The sequence below is a fragment of the Xiphophorus couchianus genome, chromosome 19, assembly GCF_001444195.1.
Source record: "Xiphophorus couchianus chromosome 19, X_couchianus-1.0, whole genome shotgun sequence".
Taxonomy (NCBI): domain Eukaryota; kingdom Metazoa; phylum Chordata; class Actinopteri; order Cyprinodontiformes; family Poeciliidae; genus Xiphophorus; species Xiphophorus couchianus.
In genome coordinates this window covers 21,898,273-21,920,487 of record NC_040246.1, presented here as the reverse complement: position 1 = coordinate 21,920,487, position 22,215 = coordinate 21,898,273, and the positions used below count along the sequence as shown (strand labels likewise).

Sequence of the window (22,215 nt, the reverse complement as noted above, 5' to 3'; positions counted from 1 at the left end):
GAATCTGCAGGAAGTCAGAGTCCCTGCTTGTCTCAGCTAATTGTGCTTGTGTTTGTGCGTGCTCATGTCTGTGTGTTGTGAAGAAGGAGGCGAGTTGAGCGTGTGCCAGCTGCCGCAGGATGCAGCAGAGCACGTCAGGACAAGAGAGGCAGATACACCAACAAAACCGACAGACACAACAGCAGCATCTCACAGAAACAACCAGAGCGCTCACACAAACTGGCTGCAACACAGAGGGCAGAGGTGACATTTAACCCTGCTGTCATATGTGACAACACTGCGTGTGCTGTAAACATCTTGTCAAACGGGCATGAATAAAATTCTATAACATACAGATGTTAAGGAAACATTTGTGAAGCAATGTCCAGTTTCTCCTTTGGGCTTTTTAATATCAAGCAGAAATGTTCAGACCTGCTCCAGCTGGAGGTTCGCTCCGTCGTTTTGCAATATGAGATACGGCTCCAAAGGTCGGCTGAAGGAGATGACCTTCCCTAAATGAAAGCTGGCCCTTTATTTGCAAGCCTCAGAGAGTGTTGTCTACGGAAGTGAGAGTGGGTGGTCTGCTGCTCGGTTTATACACCTCTCTCTCCACAAACAGCTCAAATTTACATCTTTTTAATGGCCGCTGTGTCCACTGGCTATTGTAAATCAAGAGAGGAGTTTTAACCTCAAGGACTCAGTGGGGGGTTAGCGCTGAGGGCAGTGGCTGCTGCAGCTCAGTCTGTAAAACACCCTGGAGAGCAAAATGCTTCAGATTTCTAAAGGTCACCCATTGAATTTTGAGTCATTTTAGGCTTAGGTTAAGTCTCAGTCTCAGTCTTTAAAATAGAGCGAAGGCAAACAAATAATGTCGGCTTCCATCCATCTTCCATACCTGCTTAATCCCTGTCTGCTCAGAGAGGCTGTTGCTTTCCTCCAGCAGCCAGTGGGTGAAAGGTGGGTTTGCTTTAAAACAGACAGGTAGCCAGTCCATCACTGGACAGGCGACTATCCACATCCACACCTGATTATCCTACAGAGAGCCTGGGCATGCCACAGGAAGAGCATGGAAACTCCACTCTGAAAGACCCTGGTTAGGAATAAAAAGATCTGTTTACCCACAAAGACAATCCTTGTAAATATAAAATTTATAAATCTATTCTTCTCTGCTTTTGGTCAAACTGACACACTGAGACTGTATTGTTTTTCTGCATCTCAGTAGCTGCATCCCTTTACTAATGAGCACAAAATGTTAATATCCTGCTAATATTAAAAAATTGTGCCTTTCCTACTAAATAAGAAAAAAACATTAAAATCACAAAAACATCATCTTCTTCATATTTTCCACCAGCAGTAACATCTGCTTGCTGATCACATGACTCTTGTGTTTCCATCGCAGTTTTGCGAAATACATGAATTTTGATGCAGCTGAAAAACCACCTTCTGCAAAAACGTTTTATGAAAAAATCACAAGTTCTTTTTGAATTTTTGAGTTTCCATTAAGCAAATTTATTTTTGTAATTTCAGTTTGCGCATTTACATGATGAGCAGAAACGCAGCTAGTGCTAATCTGCTATGCTGGTTCTCATCTCACTGGGAAGACTGGGTCCACTGTACAGATGTAATTTGGTAGTTATGAAATTATGACAAAACAAAGATGAGATGTGGAGTAAAGGCTCCTCTCTCTGGTCACAGAAAAATAAACAGCTGACAGCAGAAACATATTCAAGTCGGTTGTAATGATTCTTCTTACATCAATATTGTTGACTTTTAGCCCATTGTTCTATGCAGAATTGCTCTAGTTTAGCCACATCCCAGGGTTTTCAAGTCCAACCTCAAGTGGATTTCAGTATTTACTTTGAGTAGACCAATCCCAAACCTTCCCTTTGCTTTTGTAGCCATTCAGGTCTGGACTTGCTGCTTGCTTTGGATTATTGTTCTGCTTCGTGACCCAAATGTGTTGAGTTTAGAGTCACGAATTGATGGCCTGACATTCTTCTTCAGGAGTTCCTGAGAGCACAAATTCATGGTTTCATTGGTTACAGTAAACACTCTGAGTCCTGAAGCAGCAAGGCAGCCCAGACCATGTTTGACGGTAGATGTGATGCTCTTTTTCTGTTTGCTCTGTGTCAGATTTAAGCTGGATCGTTTCTGATGTGGTGCTGGAGTAATTCGCGGAAGCAGAACACGTCTGCAGTTGTTCACCACTGTTCCATGGATAATGGTTCCCACAGCCTTAGAAACGGCTTTGTAACCTTTCCAGAGTTTCAGGTATTTTGTTTCACATCTGTTCTAGAATTTCTGTAGATTGGGGCATAACTTTGTACTTTTTGACAGCTCATTAAATAAAGTCTCACTGTTGGGTTTCTATATTGTGCATAAAATACTCTCTCCCTACAGGGGGCAAGTGGAACCAGAGGTCACTGAGCCTCCTGTTGATGCCGCCAACGCTGCCGTCATGTTGGGCATTTATACAAAGCAGAATTTATTGACAAAAATAAAAAATCAGCAAAAGAGTAAATTGCTGAGAGAGTTCTTTTGGGTTGTTTACCCTGGATTTTTAGTAGTTTATTCTCATTTGATTGACCGAAATGATCCATTCCTGACCTACTGCTAAATGTATCTGTCAGAAGCAAAGTTTTATTGAATATTTTAAAGGCAAATTTAGATAACATTACAATCTGATGAAAGAGTAAAGGTACAGCAGTAACAGCAAAAATAAAGCTGACTTTACACTGTGAAATGATGGAGGTCGTGATTGAAAACCATTTTTTAAAGCGGCAGTTTTTATCCGTCACTGCTTCATCAGTGTTGATGAGGTTATTTCCAAACCTATTTCCATAGAGTGAGAAACATGGGCTTGACCTTATGCAACCGTATAAAACATTGTTTCCACCCCAGCCTCATAATTCTCCATCCACATGTAATGCGGCTGCAGTGAGGTTATCGATTATGTTCCTGCAAATATGGTGAGGTAAGGTACGGCACTTAGGAACCGCTGCACAAATCCATCCTAAATCACAAAAATGGAGAAGGGCTAGCTATTGGCAGGACTGTCGCTCCTTGGAAGGGTGAGTACTTGTGCATTCACTCAGTGTTTAATCAATGGATAAAACTGTCTATCCATTCAAGTATTGATGTTTCCTATGACAACTGCTTATCCACGTGGAGCAGGGAGACACCAGAGGCCTTTCAATCATCCACCGGCCTGAGGAGGACAGAGGAGAGCCGGTGAGGTGACACTGGATTCTCACTGCATGCTCAGTTATGCCGCTGCCACAATGCGAGGTAAATCAGAGGAGTCAATCACTGTACACACACACACACACACACACACACACACACAGGGTGTGAGAGCACGGCTTGGTCATTCCCTTTTAGTGGCAGTTAATCAATATTGCTCCACTCCTTCTGATCTGCAGCCTCTGACCAACAACAATAACTAACAATGGAATGATTGCAGCCACCATAATGGATCCCATTCTTATGACGCCGGCCAGAGGAGGAGGGCTTGCACTGAGGGCCTCCGCTGTCTGAAACACTCGTCTGCATGTGAACACAAACAGGTACAGTAAGGACTCGATACTCCATCATCATGCAGAATGTCCGCTCACCTTATTAATGTCATGTTTCGACGTGTATCGACTTCGCTGCAGAGCTGATCAATCTGTGGTCGGGAAATACAGTCAGGCAGAGTTGATTTCTAAAGTACATGAGTGAGGAACCAATGTTTACGTCGGCTGAGATAGAGTTTACTACCGAGCTGTACCTGCTGAACCTGTTTGGTAACACCATGTTTAGAGTATTTTTTGAGGTGAAAAAGTAAAACAAAGTAGTGTATAACTGTACATTAGCTGAACATTGATCTAAAAACTTTTCTAACTGCCTATTTTAAAAGTTCAAACACCAAATTTACCTTAATATCCGTTAATATGAACATCTTGCTACGGCCACAGGAGTTAGCATCCATGGCTCATCCTGTTTTCGAGGCTATAGCCAATCAGCAGCAGCAAATCAGAATGGTGTTTCTGGATTGGATGGTTTGCGAATGCCAGCCAATAGACTGTCAAGTAGCATTACGGTAAGTACTTTAGCTTTCCAAACTGCCCTTTTTTCAGAATATTTCAGATATGCTCTATGAAAAAAAAAATCACAGAAAAGGTTCAATTTTTCACAGAAAAGTTCATGAACAGCTGAATCCACAAATACTGAACTGTTAATAATAATCCAGTTTATTTCAGCTGTTTTCAAAAGTCCTCAGTCTGTTACCCCTAAATAAAAACCACAGCTTGTTCTGTAACAGGATTCAAACCCAGGACCTTCTTGCTGCTACCAACTATTTTCTAATTATCTCATGAATATAAATCCTTTATGCTTCTGTCGTTTAGCTGCTAACATGATGATGAAATCCTGTAACCATTCCACCAGCGTCACTTAACATTTTATGAGTAATATTGCTGCTTAATCTCTGTGATGCTGTGAAAGATCTCTGAGAGGATGGCAACATAATGAAGGCACACATCTTCTCACTCAGCATCTCCGATATTAATATTTTCGTCCTGTAATAACTAAAAGCCATTTCATTACTCATTAATCAGCATCTGAAGCTTTTCAGTACACACAGAAATATGATCCTATGATTTCACAGGAGGAGCAACGTCTAATGTGGCAACAGCTGGCAGGGTAATGAAATGCCTCGATCATGTTGTCTGTCAAGGTACCTTTCATGAGCGGCAAAGCAGCAGAATGGGCAAAATGATGAAGTGGCCTAATTCCAAGCTGTGGGATACAGACGTTGCATCAATGCAGTGTGTCTTCCAGGCCTCTGTGACAATCAATACTTAAAACAACAGCAGGAAAATATGTGGAATCAGCACCTTTGGAATAAAATGGCCTCAAAATTGATTTGCAGAAGGTTCATTCAAGCATTCAAAGGGATTTAAATTGTGCACAACGTCGCCAGTCTTATTACTCATCAAATTCATATCAACCTGTGGGGTGGGAGGTTCAGGGTATATTAAAGTGAATAAGTGGTAAATAAGACAAGTCAGCGTAAAACAGAACATTCTGAACTAGTCAAAGCATTTACTCTGATTTATGCCTGTGGTCATCTGTGTGAGAATTTGTTTGTGTTGGTGCATACGTGTTTGCGTTTTCTATGTGTGTTTAAATCAATGGTCATCCCCCTGATGCATGATGGCCTCATAAATCATTGTTTGTTGATCACTTGTCAGGAGGCAGGGGCCTTATGGCGTTCTCCTAATTATTCCAGCTCACAGCCCCGGCGGATGAATAAGGACGGGAATGCCAAAGCAAATCAAAGCAGCGCACTTCGCAGAAATACGGCCGTAAAGGTAGTTCTGGTTTGAACGTGGGAGGCTGGAGGGGGGATGGATGCGAGTTTCAGCCCACTGGAGGAGGAATGGGGCCCGAGTGTTTCTGCTTGGGTTAGGGTGCAGCAAGTTGAATTCTGGGATTCACTGAAGTGAGAAATCCACAGTATAAGATATCAGTCACGCAATTTCAATGTCGTAGGGAACCCTGTCACGGCAGGAACAAACCGCTTCCCTGATTGGCTGAGCAAAGAAGCAAATAAATCTATTCCTGTGACATTTACCCATCTCTTTAAAACTATTATGAACAGTTGTAATAACCCGGTTCTTCTCTCTGCAGCCTCTGTAACCCTGGGCTGTTTTTCCGAGTTAAAAGGAAACATGCCAAGGCATCAGTTTTTAAGCAAGGAAGTGTGCAATGACAAATCCTGTCAAATGGTTGGGCTAAGTGGTCAGAGTGTAGTATTGGCTTTCAGTGTCATTATCTTTCCAGCAGTAAGCACGTTTCTGTCACCACTGACCAAATTGCTTTAAAGGTCCAGCAATTACACGGCTGAGTCTGACGCTTCAAAGCTGAGCAGAGTGTGTCTACAGTAAGTCGTAACAGGATTATTAGAGATGTTATGTGAAGGCAACTTCCATCTTACTCTGATATTTGGAGAGGAATTACTGCATTTTTCTGTGTCAGCCAACTGATCCACAGGTTAATTAGTGGATTACACTTTATAATTACCAAATCTGTAACACAGAGTTGAAACATTCATTTAAGAACAGGTTATTTTCTACTGTGCTATTTTTCTTTAAGATTTTGTGTCTCTGCAGCCATGGAGAGTAAAGCTATGTTAGCTTGAGGCTTTAACAGGGTTTTAGCATGATTGGGTCCAGCTGAGCACTCAGGGTCAATGCAGTCTCTGCTTTTTCATGATGTGTTCAGCATGATGTGTGTTTTGAAAATAAATGAGCAGAAATCTTTTGATCTTATCACTTTGGTGCAGAGTTTGAGCGGACCATCTCTGTTGATGCTCCTGGTGTTGAAAAATCAATTTTTGCCAGCAGTTGGGAGCAAATGTTTACTCATATACTGATTTTATTTTTAACATATGCAGTGCATAAAGTATTCATATACAACATTTCTCTGACATTAAATCTTTGAGTTTCGGTGATGCAAAATATGCTGTGATTACTTTTATTCACACATAGAGCTATATTAACAGCATGAGAGCTTTAATATAGATGCAGAAACATCAATAATATTTTATATAACTAATATTTATATTTATCTTGTATTCCCCCCTCATAGTTTACATACAGAAAAAGGACAAACAGAAAAAGGAGAGGAGGCAATGACAAAACAAGGAGGGCTTGTATAAGGAAAAGACAAAACAAAATATCTACTTTTCTTGACAAAAAGCATGTTTAGGGGAAATGAAAAAGAAAATATACATATTTCTTGACGGAAACTCATGTGTAAGGACAAGGAAAAACTAAATATATATTTATACTTTTATTTCTTATTATGTCAGTTTTGGTCCTCCATACTGCTGCATTTGTTGATACTTAAAAGAAATGTGATCAATAACTGCATGTTATTTACACACATTAATCTTCTCTTTATCATAAACTTCTCAAAATGTTGCCCAGTGGAGAAACTTTCCAGAACTCCCAGTATAAGTGGCTGACACCAGTAAACTAAAACTGGGGGTTTTGACTATTGCTTTAACTTTGGAGTCAGAACTTGGAACCGTGTATGACACCACCTGCAGTTTAAATAAAAAACCCTGTGGGAAATGTTAATTTATATGCTTAGTCACCATGCTAACTACTATTAGCCATACAAGCTAGTTATTAGCTAATTTTAAGCACTTTTGCAACATGTTCCTGTTTGTGATACTTTTAATGAGATGCAAGCCATCAGGACAGCTAATAAACTGGTTTAATTGCAGGTTATCTGAGCTTATGCTGGGAAGCCATGATGAATTTTCCACTTGGTATGAGGTAGAGATCAGAACTTACAACTTGAGAATTTTGAGCTGTGAGTAAAAAACCAACACAAAGCTTCAGGCTTGAGCTAGTTATGCAGGATAAGAAAGAAAGAAAAGGATTAAAAAAAAAACTTTCTGTGTCTTTAGCCTTTGAGTTCTCAGTTTTATGTCACAATAAACTGATAAACAGCAGTTCCTGTTTTACTACTTTTTTGAATGCCCGCTAGTGTTGTGATGCCAGGAACACTCAGTATTTTATCTGGTGATACTTGTTATAAAGGTTTAAATCTAAACCAGTGTGTATCAAAGCAGTATTCATGTGAAGGAATGGCCCAGTCAAAGCCCAGAATCAAATCCAGTTTAGAATCTGTGGAAAGACTGGACAATTAAAATCTGCTTTAAATTACAAGACCTGAAAATGAACATCTGGTTGGTGCATGTAGAGACCAGAGGTGGTCCCAAAAATTATACAAGGTAAGAATAGAACTACTTTATGTTTTTACGTAAATAAAAGTACAAAGTAGCCGTTCAAGACATGACTCGAGTAAGAATAGAAACATATTTGGTAAAAATACAACTCAGGAACTGAGTAACTGATCAAAACATCAATCATTTAATATTTGAAAATGACATCATCATATGGACCAAAATATAAAGTCATGTGGAAACTTGACTCAGTGCCTGCAGAAGCTTTGGGAAGTCTTCGTGCTCGTTGCAGAGCTGCAGCCTCTCCTCAGAGGAGATGTTGATTTTGTTGATCACCTCAGCCTCCAACAGAGATCTGCTGTTCCTGAACACACTGACGGTTCTTCCCAGAAACCAGACGAGGCTCTGTATCCCGTTGTTGCTGCTGTAGCACCACAGCTTCCTGGGTGACCTACATTTCTCTCCAACAACATATTTCTTAATGTCCCTTTGTAAATCATATCACCAGAGAATGTTGATTCATTTTGTCATCCGGCAGACGTAGCCATACTGCTGCAAAGCCAAAGCAATTTCCCAAACTCAGCGTCACAGCAGGGCATGCTCTCCAACGCAGCTGCTGCTACTTTCCATGCATGGTTCTGTATGTAAACATGCAGCAAGATGCTGTCATCCAGCAGTCTAGGTCAGAGGTTTTATGTGACTCCACATGCAGAAAATGTATAAATTAACAATCTGAGTTCCATTTCTGTCATTCTGGAATCGTTCTGACACGTAATAAGCCACCATAACACTACGCACAGCTTTACTCAGACATATTTCACAAAGGTGATCACCAAAATGCTATAGACAATGGATGGATGGATGAAATAGAAATATCTTTTTTGTCCTTCAGAGGGAAATTAAAGATGGATAGATGGTGCTTGTTTCATCTCACCAAGTTGGTGCACAACCTCACACAGACGCACACTCGGCCCCGCCCCTCTTATTCAATCGCTGCAAGAAAGGGGAGGAGCCTAAAAACAAACCCTAAATCACAAACATGACAATTAGAGCGCATCCTTTAACCTGCATCCTTAAAGAAAACATATCTATGAATGTATGGATTAACAGTATGTGAATACATAATCCTTTAAATTGGCATTAAATTCATTCAGTGAGAGCAGCACCTTCAGTTTCGTTTGCAGTTGATTAAAAAAAGACAAACACTAATGTCCCTGTTAAGACATTGGTAGCATGATTTGTAAAGTCCAGCATCATAGAGATCCATTTTGTTCATGAGAAGTTGGCACAAAGCAAACAAAACCACAATAATGGAAAGGCAAAATGAAAATCTCACAATACATTTACATGGATTAAAGCCTGGTTTATGTATATTAATAAAACCAGGGTAAACATATGACATACAGTGCACTGGATGATTAGCATATTTAGAAATATAGCAAATTTGTTCTAGTTATGAACTGCTTATGCACTTTAATGAATGCTGTTGACCAATTTGCCTTCCTGGTGTTTAACAAGAGCAGTGAAAATAATTAGGGTTTGTGGTTGTCGAGGGCTTGCCGAGGTTCTGGAGCGCCGGCCTCTCAGATCCTTACAGTAACACTGAAAGTTGTTTCGGCTCCTCTGATTGGACAGCGCCGGTAAAACCTACATGCAGTTAATGGACTTTTTGGCAGGAGTTGTCATGTTATAGAGGCAATCCTGGGAGAACATTAATGTGTCCGAGTGTCTCCTCTGCTAATCACTGAGGTTAAGCATCCAACTGAAAATTGTTTGATGTTTCCATTTCAGAGCAATATGTATTACTTTACCAGAAAGTCCAAATTATTTCAAAGAATGAAGCTGCAAATGCCATCCATCATGGTCTGGACTAAAAGTTTTCTAAAACTACTGACACAGAAAACACTGCATACAGTTTGGATTCAGGTGGTTGTGCAAGTTGTAATCATGATTTACAACATATGAATCTCAGTTACAGTGAATAATGATTCCTTGTGCCTCTTTGAATAAGTATGACATGAATAACTCAGTAACTGAAACATGGGTTACCTTCTGGAACTGTACAGCTCTAAAAACCCCATCAGTTCAGGACCAAGTTTCATGTTTTCAGAATCTCAGGTCAGGTAAATGTAAAAATCAACATTAGAACATTTTCTTCCTGCTATCCAAGAGGCCTAACTATAATAAAAAGCATAATCTACTAGAACATTTGTGGTGAAGAAACCTGTCAGGAAGAGCTGAGTCGGCAAATATTGACACTCCTCAAAATGGCTGCTGTTGAAGACTGAATCAAATCTGCTTTAAGGGTAAAATAGAAACACGTCTATAAAGCGTTAATAGAATTGTAACATTAAAAAAAGGTAAAGTTTTAAATAACATTTAAACTCTTCTGCAGGTAGAAGGTCTGCCTTTAACCAAGTTCAAAAAGTCACTCTAAAGTTTAGCTTCTCTGCACCAGAGAGAAAACTGACCTTTGACCTGACATTTAGGAAGACCAAACTCTGAACCCTGGTGAGCTTAGTAAGAATGAAACTGCAGATTTCATTTGTAGTTTCATTTCAAGAGGACATATGCATTGTTTTATCTTCTTGTTTCATAAATCTTATTTTAAAAATATATATTAGAAATTTTTTATTATCATAAATGGTAAGAATTTGTAGATTCATAAACAGCAGAATGATGATCAGATCAAGTTGCTGCAGCTTTTCTAGTTTTAATGTTTTTCATTCTTCAGTTGAAAATGTGAATTTTAACAAGGGTGTGTTCATTTTTCTAAAATGAACACACATTTTTCCAGCAGGTCAGTGGTTGAGTCCGTCCTAAAGAGGCTGCATGGAGGAGGCAACGATAGCAATCACTGCAGTCTCAGGCCCAGTAGTAAGCAAGCCATGCTTCCTGTTTGGCTCCCTGGAGGATTCTGTGTGCTAATTATTTACCGAAGCCACAAAAAGGATCAAATGGGACCCAGGATGGAATAAAGAGGGGGCACCCTGATAGGGCACGCTGGGTTACATGGGTTACCAGGCAAGAGGGGGAGGCGAGCAGAACAGGCAGGAAACTTGAGGTGTATAATGGTGGAAGTAAAGTGGAGGAGTGTAGTTCACTGGTGAGTCAGGAAAGGTGGGGCCACTGGAGGACACGGCGGTATTAGATTTCAGATGCATATGAATGACCAACTGCTGGCTTTGCTCTAGCTTTAGGGGGAAATTGCATTGGCTATCCTTCAGCTGCAGTGTAGAATCTGGATGACTGCTTGTCTTAATCCCCGGGTGGGGAGGCAGGGGGTCATGAATGTCTGTTGTTTGTATCATTAAAGTGAAGAGTTCCAGGAGACTGGGCTACCTTTCTTTCTGTCTTTTTTTGTGGGGGTTGGTTTCAAAGCTCCCGGCGTGCGCCATAATTAGAAACATTACCCTCATGTGACTGGCTTCAGATCTGCAAGGAGTTAAAATGATGTTCAGTTTCTTTAAAGTGGATTTGCTTCATTGACCTAAGAACAACTAAAAGGTACATACAGTGGAGGCAGGCCAAACAAAAACACAACTCTGAGCTTGAAATAGGTGGGGGAGGGGCAGGCTGCTGCTTTAAAACTGTGGGTTTGAAATACAAGCAGACTCCAGGGAAAAAAACCACTGAACCGAGACATCCCTCAGTTTTAAGAGCACAAAAACACATGAAAACCAACTAGTAAAGCTGCATGCAGAACCTTATCACAATCCATGGATTTTAATGTGATTCTAACAGGCAGGATGTGCAGCTTCTGGTATTTTGAATGATCAAAAATCCTAAAAGTGTTGAGTGTGTTTGTGTTCAGAGAGAAAACACTTTGTAGGAAATCTCGTTAAAATTGCTGAATTTTTGTCGGATTGAATGAGAGCTTTCCTTTTTATGTCATGCCACTGATTCTCATTTGGACATGGACTAGGCCATTTACCTCTGCAGTCACACTGAGATAGCAGAGTTCCAGTGAACAGAGTTGGAAAAGTCAGGATTTCAACATGGCAACAATGTTCATAATTCCTCTTTCAAACATTGATTTAAGCCTCGACAGTTTGTGACAGACATTGACCTCCAGTGTTACAGGCAGGAAGTAAAGAGGTCTGGTCATGTGACCTTTCACACTACATACATGAAATTGATATTGCTTAGAGTAGACAATCTATTATTTGATTTAAAAACTTCAATTAACTGCTAAAAGTCAAAACTATTCTTTTAGAGCTTCCAGAAGTTAGAAAAAATGTCTGGTAACAATTGTTGCCAGTGGGATTAAACAGGTTAATTTCTGAAAGCAAACAGCACTTTTAATTTGTTCAGTTTCAGTTTAGATTAAATCTTACATGTGTATTTTGTAAACTAAGTTTCCACCACAGATTGTTGATGCAATAAGCGGCCATATTGCAAGTCAGGGGAGTCAGAGTTCGTCCCACTTTCTGAGTGGGAAATGCACCTTTGTGGGCATTTAAGGTGAAGTTCTGACTCCAAATGGAACGCACCACAACAATATGCCTTAACATTGTAGCTCTGGCTGTTTGTTTAGGCTGGTTGCCCTGTGCGAAGGTGAACCTCCAAACTTCTGTCAGGTCTTCTGTAACCTCTAAAAGGTTTTTTTTTTCCAACAGCTCCCAGAGTTCAGCTCCAGTCACTTAGATAAGAAAAATCAAAAATTTCAACAATCAAATCAGAGGAAATCCACAAGGATCAGGAGACATACTGGGGGTAACAATAGGACCTGACTTAACTGAGACATTTGAGCTGCAGAGATGATTACTCAACAAGGAGCAGGTGGTTGGTTAGAAACTGGGTGCAGCTGTGAGGGAAGCAAAGTAAGTGAAGCTGAACTGAGAGAAAGGAGGGAAATTCAGAGAAACAGAAAGCAGATTATAAATCCCAAAACAAAGCAAAACACAAACACCAAGCAATAAAAAATACATTTTTATGGCTTTCTTCAAACAACATTTTTATTTTTGCCACTCTTCCAAAACGGCCTCATGCGGTTGTCTTGCCAACAGATTCCTCCACTTGAGCTGTGGATCGCTGCAGCTCCTCCAGATCTCCATCTTAGAAATGCTCTCCTGGCTCAGGATGATTAACATCTTGGCGAGTTTTTGGTTGGTCTATTTTTGCCCCATGACCAGATGATGGATTGAACAGAGGGCTGTGGGATTTTGAAGCTTTGGCTGTTGTTTTACAACTTAACTCTGCTTTAAACTTCTCCACAGTGTTCACACAGCAGGTAAATGTCATCCAAATTTGACTTTTTCATCGCAGTCTCAACGACCCAATTCCAATCGTTTTCCTCCGATCTGTTCCACTTCCACGTATGGAAGTAATTTGGATGTGTATGTTTCCAGTGTTTCCTGACTGGTCCTGAAGACACACTGCCCTGAATGTTTTCCATGTTTCTCTGCTTCAGCCACACGAGTTCAATTGATGGCTGATTAACAGGCGTTTACTGAAAGGCAGCCATCTGAATCTTAAGTCAGGGAATCATCTCAAACATGCAGGGCAGTGTGCCTGCAGGACCAGGGTTGTATATTCCATAGTTTTCAAACGTCTGCAGTCTGAACAGTTATGTCACATTTTATTGAACTTTTACATCATTGACGTGAAACATGCGTCATAATTCTGCACCAGAAAAAGGCAGATGTGGTAAATCAAGACATTAACAAAGGCTGAATATTATAATTATGAACTTATGAACTGTCTGTGTCATCCTCTCATCTCTGACTGCTCTACTGAAACTGTCAGTCCTACACACACAAAAAATTGGAATTTAGCAAAGAATCAGATTTGAGCATCAGGGCCTGCTGTGTGAACGTAGCCTTCGTCTTCATGATGCTGGTTGTTCTTTAAAGGATCAGACACAGAACAGCTGCATTTACTCTGAGCTTAAATTACACTCAGTCAGCCTCCACATGCTAACTGGTTGCACTGGGTTTTGTTTAAGGACATCCATTTCAAGAGGCTGACTGCAAGTGGAAATCACACTATACTTTTCTTCTGTTTGTTTGTTGAAAATGCGTTAAAATACTTTGAAATTTATGGTTCTAAGCTGAATAAATGTGAAAATGTTCAGTTATTCTGACTTTTTTTTTGCGCTATAATGCAATTTTAGAACCTTGCGGTACTTTTTCAACACACTGTTTGGGAGTTTCATGTGTTTTTTATTTTTATAGTGTACACATTGTGATTTAATTGGGATGTAAGCAGTTTTTGACCCTTCACTTACATAAAATAAGTTCCTGCTGCTGTAAAGCTTTAAGTTAAATATGGAGTTCAGAATCCCAATTAAATCCAAACAAGGTAATGTAAATCCTAAACTGCAATCAGGCAAACCGGCTTATGTGATTCCACTCTAAACAGAGCTTGATGTCCTGACAAGTTGGCTTAAATTACACTGAAAAGGGAAAAGGCCCCTTTCATTTCCTCCCACTCCCGGAGCGGAGCCAGCAGTGGCTCGCAGAGGACACAGCGAAGGCCCCAGCAGCACAACGTCACAAACCCGACTCAGCCTGAAGCAACTCAAACATGCAGAGTTTAGTTCAGAAAGAGAAGCAACCGAGTTTTTGACTTCAGCGCCAGATAAAGTGCATGAGTGATGATCGACCTCCAGCAGCTCCTCACAAAAAAATAAGTGACCTTCTCCCGATGAGATCTTCCCTCGTGTCAGAAGGGATTCTGCTGGGAGTGATTGAACTGTTTGTTTCCGTGTCGACGGGACAATGGCGCTGCCTGCTTCAGCTGCGCCCGGCGACCTGCTGGGTGTCCTTTCAGCTCCTCCAAACTCTTCTCAGCTCCCTGTTGCTGTCTGTGAAAAAATGGAAGAAAGATCTGGAAACAGCAAACCATGCATCACAGCTACAGGCTTCTCATCCATTACCGCAGAACAGAACTCGGGTTTTACACGCGGGGTGCTTCTCTTTGTGTTTATTGCGCTTTTCTCCCCTCTTCATTTGCTCTCAGTCATTACCTTCATGCATGTGTGTGTGTCTGCCGTGGTGCTAAAACACCATGAGGGAATTAGGGCTTTTGCCACCCCCACCTCTCATAAATGTGAAGGGATAGTAAATATCAGGCAGCAGATGGGGCTGATGCTCCCCCCTCCGCTGGAGGAGAGGGCAGAGCAAATGGAGAGCCATCATGAGCAGCAGGAGTCGCCCCGGGCCAAGACGGGGGAGCAGAGGACACGGGGACCGGACTGCTGCTCCGCCAGACAATTTTAGAGACAAATTCTCCCTATCAGCAAGGGAACCGCACCCCATTAGGAAGCAGCGCCCATAAGGTCATTCTATCACAGATTTCATACACAGGCATGCCGGTTATGAACAGTGACTTTTCCGATGTAGATTTACGAGACAATAAATAACAATGATGGTCTGTGTAGTTTTTGTTTGGAAAAAATGCTGGTTTCACACTGGAACTAAAACCACCTGTTATATTTTACTGATTTAAATTGAAACAAAATACATTTTTCTTATTATATTCAGAAAACCTTCATATTATGTCTGACCAAAAAAAAAAGTGTGATGCAGGAATGTGATATAAAGTTTGTATGTTCTGTACAGTATCTGGGCTCCTTGTGCATGAATGCAGCGTGGCCTGGAGATCAGCCTGTGTTTCTGCCTTCAACTCGTCTTCATTGTTGGTTCTGGAATCTCTCATCTTCCTCCTGACAGCAGCCTACAGATTATTTGTGGTACATCAGCCAAACTCAAGGCCCGCGGGCCAAATCTGAGCCACCATAGCTATTTCTGTGGTCCTTTAGAGCTTCAAAATAACAGTTGTGTGCTTAAATATAATTCTTTCTGTCAAATCAAAGCCTTTTTTATTTGTATATTGCAAATATTATTTCACTTTTAGAAAGTTATAATATTTTAACGGTTTCTTTTTAGTACCTTTGGAGACATTGATGATCTCAGTGTGGCCCGGATGGAAAGCGTGTTTCACGCCCCTGCTTTATGACGTTCAGGTCAGGCCAGTTTGCTGGTGTTACCATGGTGACTAAGGCAGGTGGGCCAGTATCAATTTCAGCTTAAAAAAGAAACCAGCATCTTCATGAAGCTTGTAAAAGCATGGAGTGCTCTGAAATGTCCTGGTAGACAGCTGCTCTGCCTTTGGTTGTGATAAAACCCGGTGGACCAGAACCAGCATGACGTGACTCCTCAAATCACCGCCGACTGTGGAAAAGTCACACTGGACCCGAAGAAGCGACTTCTCATTTCTAGAAGAAAAGTTAGTTTTCTGAAAAGAGGATTTTGGACTACTGAGTAGCAGTCCAGTTCTTTTTTCTCTTTAACCGAGGAAAAAGTCTTTGTGTGACATTATCTCCAGTTCAGGAGCGGCCTAATTAAAGGAACGCTTCCCAGATGTTTATGTCGATGTCCTGGATAGATCTGTGTGTGTTGACTCCAGCTGTTTGCTTAAAGTGAACTCTGCTTCTGTTCGAAAGCATGTGAACGCCAGGCAGACCGGAGACTGTTCAAAAGGCAGGAAGTGGGTCACAGCACAAGGCATTCTGGGTACTGCTAAAATCTGAAGCCTCTCCATTTTTGTTTTCATTTCATAAAGAAGGAAGTTGCACTCAGTTTCCTTAAGTGTTTCTTGGTGCAGCGCCCCCACAGGTGAGGAGGGGAACAGGTTGCTCAAATGGTTTGGATAGTTTGTGAAAGAGCTGAAATGTAACAAATGTTGCAAATTTGATCCCCAACTGAACCGAGTCTACCAGACTATCAGAAAACAGAAATAAAGGCTTAAAATGTAATTTGGAGATTAAATTATGTCTTACTTTAATTAAAGTGGTGGGAAAAAAAACAACTTTTAATGATTTAGTTTATTGAGATGCACAGCAAGCTTCTGATAGTCATAACTGATTACATAAATGTTGCTCTCTCATCAATTAACAATCTGTAAACAGGTTTAAATTTATGCAAGCTGCTTCGTTGTTGTTGTTATGAAACCACAAGCATGGAGAATATATGCCAGTATTCCCACAGCAGTATTAGGCTGTCTCCCACTGGGACAGGAGGAACACATGTGGATCAACGATGACACAACACGGGATCTTACTGCGCAGCGGCATGAGCTGAGCGGTGATGTAATGCATCCACGCTGCCTGGATGAGAGGCAGAGAGCACAGGAAATCATAACAGGCCTTATTATTACTGGATTTAGCATCTAGTCTGAGATAAGGCCCAGTCACAGTGGGGGGTGGGAGGGTGCCTCCACAGCCATGCAGAGCGGTTCTTTGTATAGACGTCTCGTCCAACATTTGACTGCAACATCCAAGCTTGTATGAATGATTTAAGCGTTCAAGAGATTGGAAATGACTCTTTTTGTCCTCTGCAGTAACCCCCAGCTGCTGAGTCTCACGGCTTGGTGACTCACTCTCAGACCTCCGACGGATCTGCATTTACATTTATTTTTTTCAGGCGGAAATGGAGGCAAATTTCAACGGGTCACTAATTTCATTTCAATGTGTACCGGTGACATTAGCCCAGAGCCAATATTTCAGAGAAGCACAAAATCAATCCACAGATCCAGCTGGGAATAGTCCTGGAACCCATTAGCAACTTTGACCAATAGGTCAGGTAAAGTAATAGCTAGATAAATGTTTTATTACAGATTTGCAAACTGACTTAATGTGGAGGCTACTACCTGTGCAGCCACGCATGGCCAGCATGTACCATTGGACTGTGTGTCTGCTCTGTGTGAGGCGGGATCCGCTCCTGCTGGCCTCATGAGACCCTGAAGACGTAACCGACGGAAACCATTGGCCCTGCTGCTAATTATATTCTGCATGACATCATAAATGATGGGGATGTCTTATGGATGTTGTTGAGAGAAATCACAGGCATATGAGATCAGCAAAATCTCTTCACTTATGATATAAACAATATGAATCTAATTTGATGATAATGTTTTGCTTCAGTTAAACTTGTAGCATTAATGTTTTTAGTTTCCTCAGAACTACTTCTTTCACTTATTAAGCAGGAATCGATTTGGTGAGGAATAAAAAGAAAACGACTTGAAATTAATTTAAACTTTGAGCAATTTCTTGCTATTTAAATTGACTAAAGACAAGCAAGAGCAGAGAACCATTTCTGACCTCGACCCTACTAAATGAAATTGATCTAGTCAGAAAACCCACATGGATCTTTGAAAAAAATATACTTTATCTAATTTTATAAATACTATTACAGAAAGTTAAATTTTTTATGATTACAAAAGAAACTAATTTTATGTTTTATATCAAAATAGGGTAAACGAACATATTTTCTTGGAAAATGAAGGGAAATGCTAATAGTTTTAGTACTAAAAATTATAAAAGACTGAAGAAAGAAAACAATTCTTCACATCTTTTGATCTATTCTTTAACTATATTTTATGATAACAACAAACGGCTAAATCTAGACTTTTTCATGAGCTTATATTTAAAAACAAAGCAGTTTTTGCTATTTTTATCCAGAATTATTTTTAAAAAGAGTTACTGTGGGAGGACTAAAAAGCAGCAGATTGCAAAACCTTGTCTAAAAAGTGAGCATCACTGACTCAAAATTAAGAATGAGTGGATTTAGATCTCTTAATTTTTTAAGCAATACCTAAACATCCATTATTTTACATTTTAACCGTCAGTAACCAGCTTCCCTTCCCCCTGAGCTGCATTCAGACATTTCCTGGTCTGATGTGCGAGCTGCTGTGTGCTGAGTGCTTTAAGAGTGGAGGGCTGGTTTTCTGAATGAAAGCCAGACAGACTGAGAGCTCCCTCACGCTGAGAGCAGCAGCTCCTGTTTCCAGCTCTGTTTCCAAGGGGACCACCACGGCAACCAATCAGAGCTCTCACCACTTACTAGCGGGTAATTCAAGTTCTTAAAGAAGCCTGGTCTGTTTTTAGGCTAAGTGAAAGAAAGAAAAGAGCAGAGAACACCTCAACACTTCAGTTCAAAACATTTTTTTTTGCTTTTTTCTCCTTTTTATTAAATGTGAATTCACATGTTAGTTTGAGCCCATCCATTTAAGATTTCCGCCTACATACAAAAACAGGCATAATTCTGTCGTCACATCCATTTCAAAACCGCAACAAATAACACATCTGTGTACATATATTCACAAACTGAAAGGACAGTGGATGGTGGTAGGTACTTATTTATTAAAAAGATGAGTCAAAGAGAGATTCACACTTGGAATGTGAAGTAACTTCTGCCCAGAACTTCCAACAAAATGTCTCGGCATATAATTAAGCCATATTCCAAAAAACTCGTAATCAAACAAACTTCATATGTAAGACTCACATAAAAAATAAACAATATCTGCTTTTTTTTAAGTGCAAGAAATAAAAAATACAGGTTTGTGGTTCATGTCTTTAAAAAAAGAAGGCAGTCTTCAGTTTTTAAAATAAAGTTTCATTTCATGAAACAGGACTATGGAATGTTCTTTTTTTGCTTGCTTGGTAAAATAAAGCCAGGCCACCACTGAATCAGACTTTGCCTCCTTTTTTCTGTGGAACTTTTATTTCCCCTAATTTGCAACCAAGTGTGAGTTTTTTTGCTGTCAGTTCTGCCCCATTATGAGATCCGAATAACATTCAAATTGATATATGTGTTTTATTAGCATGCATCACACCACCAGGCCACATTACAGTTGTTTTGTATCAGTTCCAGCTGATTCTGTTTATTTCCCTGCCCAGAGAGGCTTCAGCATCATAACCCAAGATGATGTCGACAGTGCACGAGTCTGTTTTTCCATCACTTGCTACAATTGTTGATGGTCTGTATCTCAAGAGTATATATTGCACAAAAAAATGAGAAAGGGGGGGGAAAAAAACAGTATGTGCCATAAAAAATACCAAAAAGAAATCCAGTTTCACACCTGCGATCGGGACCCATCCACATATCACGAGTATGATATACATAAACTCCTAACTTTACTATATTACAGTACATATACAATCTTGAAACTAGTTCCAGCTCTGAGGTATGTGTTCCCCATGATGCCATTGTATCGTCTACAAATACTCAACAAATCTGCTCTACAACTGTACAAAACCTAGTTTAAAATCACAAGGCATTTTTGATGCAAGTCTTCTGTTTAACTTAATCCTTAAAACCAGGACTCACCTTGCATGCGTAAAAACAAAGGATAAAGGGAAGAAGTGCCTGAAACTCACTGAAAGCACAGTAAGAACATTCCCTTTTCAACTGTACAAAAATATGCCTGAAAATATCTTTTTCTTTTAAAAAGATGAGGTCTGTTATGTATCAAAATGTTTCCTCCGCACCTGCATACTCTGCAGAGGTTTTAGGCTGCTTGATTTTTCCAAACCAGGAGGTAAAAGGAATCAGTTACAAAAAGGAAAAACCGAACCAAAAAATCAAAAAATAATAACAAAACCATTTTTGCGGCATTTAGAAATTACACAAACCGTTGAAAAGTAGCATCCTGAACAATCTTCAGTTCACAGATTTGCTTTGAGACAGTCCACAGTCCGAGTTCAGCTCCCTGCAGTTTGTTTTTGTTTGCCTTGAAGAGGATAAGATGCATAGAAGTTCTTCCCTTTGTGGTCTGGTTAAGCTGAGCAGTAAATGCAGACCTATGAGGGAAAAAAATCCAGAAAACCCTGTCATGCTGTCAGATAAAAAAATGTCTGCAGACCTTGCCGTTTTTTTCTCCTCTCTTTTTTTTCTGCTACCAGCTTCAGAAGCATCTCATTCCTCAAACCTCACCTCTGATCACGGTCCTGCTCTTCCTCCTACTACTCCTCCTCCTCCTCCTCCCTCTCCTAGAAAACCCACAAGAGGCAGGGCTAGGGACAATCTGACCAGGACATATAATTTCATATCTTCCTTCTCTGTTATTACTAGAGGAACAGTTTCTGTGTTTTTCTTCAGTATGTGAAGACTAAGTCGGAAAAGTTCGCCTCCAGCCAGTCCCCTGCGATCATCTCGCTCAGTTCTGGCGTGCAGTAGTCTGGGAATTCAAAGTGGGAGCCCAGGCTGCCCTCACTGAACGAGTCCAGGTCCTTATCCACCAGAGACAGGGACAAGTTTCCTGAACTGGGGTTGCCCAGCTCGGAGCCCGCGGCGCTCGGAGCGAAATTCAAACTAAAGTCAAACAGCAGGTCGTCCGCGTCCTCCCCGGACGAGGAGCCGCTGCTGCTGCTGCTGCTGGAGGAGGAGGAGGTGGACACAGACCTGGAGGATGCTGGTGAGACGGAGGCAGCGTGCAGCGCGCCCTGCTTGGAAATGCTCTTGATGTTGTAAAACAGTCTGTTGTGGCTCCTCACCTCTTCGTACATGCTCGCCCCCTCCGACTCCGCCGAAGAGCTGAGAGTCGGGCTCGCCGGAACTTTGGCGACGCCGTACGGCCTCAGGCGCTCCTCCTCTCCCGCCTTAAAGCCCATCCGGTAGTCCTCTTCATACTCGTCATCGTCGTCCTCATCGGTGAGCTCACTTTTCACAGTCTTTGCAACTTTTATGCTGGGAAACACGCAGTCCTCCGCGTAGCCGTGAGCGGTCTTGGAGCCGCTCTTGGTCTTGATCTTGGAGCACTTCTTGCTGGGGGTCTTGGCGATCTTGCCGCACTTCTCCGGTGACGGCGCCGAGGGTTTGGAGCTGTCCAGCTTTGGTTTTTTCTTGGGTCTGTACTTGTAGTCGGGGTAGTCGGCCATGTGTTTGAGCCGCAGCCGCTCGGCCTCTCTGATGAACGGGATCTTCTCGCTGTCCTTCAGCATCTTCCACCGCTTGCCCAGGCGCTTGGAGATCTCCGCGTTGTGCATGTCCGGGGACTGCTCCATGATCTTCCTCCGCTCGATCTTGGACCAGACCATGAAGGCGTTCATGGGTCTCTTGATGTGCCCGGTGGCCGTCTTGCACCAGTCCGGGTTGATTGCCACGGGGCTGCATGCCATAAACTCGCTCTCCTCCGAGTCGGTGGCCTCCCTGGACATGCTGCCATCCGTCTCGCCGTGGTCCGTGTGCTGCACCATTGTCCACAGTTCGGAGTCACTTTGCAGTCTCTAACAGCTCCTCACCGCCAGGACGGCTCAGCTTTCTCTGGTTCATCCACGTCCTCTGCTTAACGTGTCTCAAGCTCTGCACTCTTTTTCCAGAGTTACAAACTGCCTTCTTAACTAGTTATCAGCTTTTTCATGTCCCCTGCGTCACAGGCCAGTCATCCAATCCCGCTCCTTCCACTCCGCCCAGCAGACTCGAAGACTCCGGTTAACCCCTTCGGCTCCTGCCTCCTCTGCTCTGTGGAGGCAGGAGGCTCTGAGTGGAGGTGGGGATTTGTGCTACATAGTGTCTGGGGCAACACGCCGGGCGAGACAAGCATATTAAACACCCAGTCAACGCCGCGCGCTCCGCACAGCGGCTTTACGCACCGGAGCGCGCACAAGCCTGACTTCTGTTTTTTAATATTTTTCCTCATATAATATCAGGAGGTTGTTTTTATGATGACAAATTATGTTTTCCGCGTGAATTGTGGGAAAATATTGACTT

At 41.6% G+C, this 22,215-nt stretch overlaps 1 protein-coding gene across 1 annotated transcript; it reads right to left on the bottom strand.

Annotated features, from left to right (window-relative positions):
- Positions 1–18,652: 18,652 nt before the first annotated feature.
- Positions 18,653–21,851, bottom strand: sox11a (SRY-box transcription factor 11a). Its single transcript, XM_028001265.1, has one exon. The coding sequence runs from the start codon at positions 21,699–21,701 to the stop codon at positions 20,601–20,603; it is 1,101 nt and encodes a 366-aa protein (XP_027857066.1). The 5' UTR covers positions 21,702–21,851; the 3' UTR covers positions 18,653–20,600.
- Between the last annotated feature and the right edge of the window lie 364 nt (positions 21,852–22,215).

Coding starts and splice junctions, on each gene's coding strand:
- sox11a (XM_028001265.1), bottom strand. CDS start 21,701: ATGGTGCAGCACACGGACCACGGCGAGACGGATGGCAGCATGTCCAGG.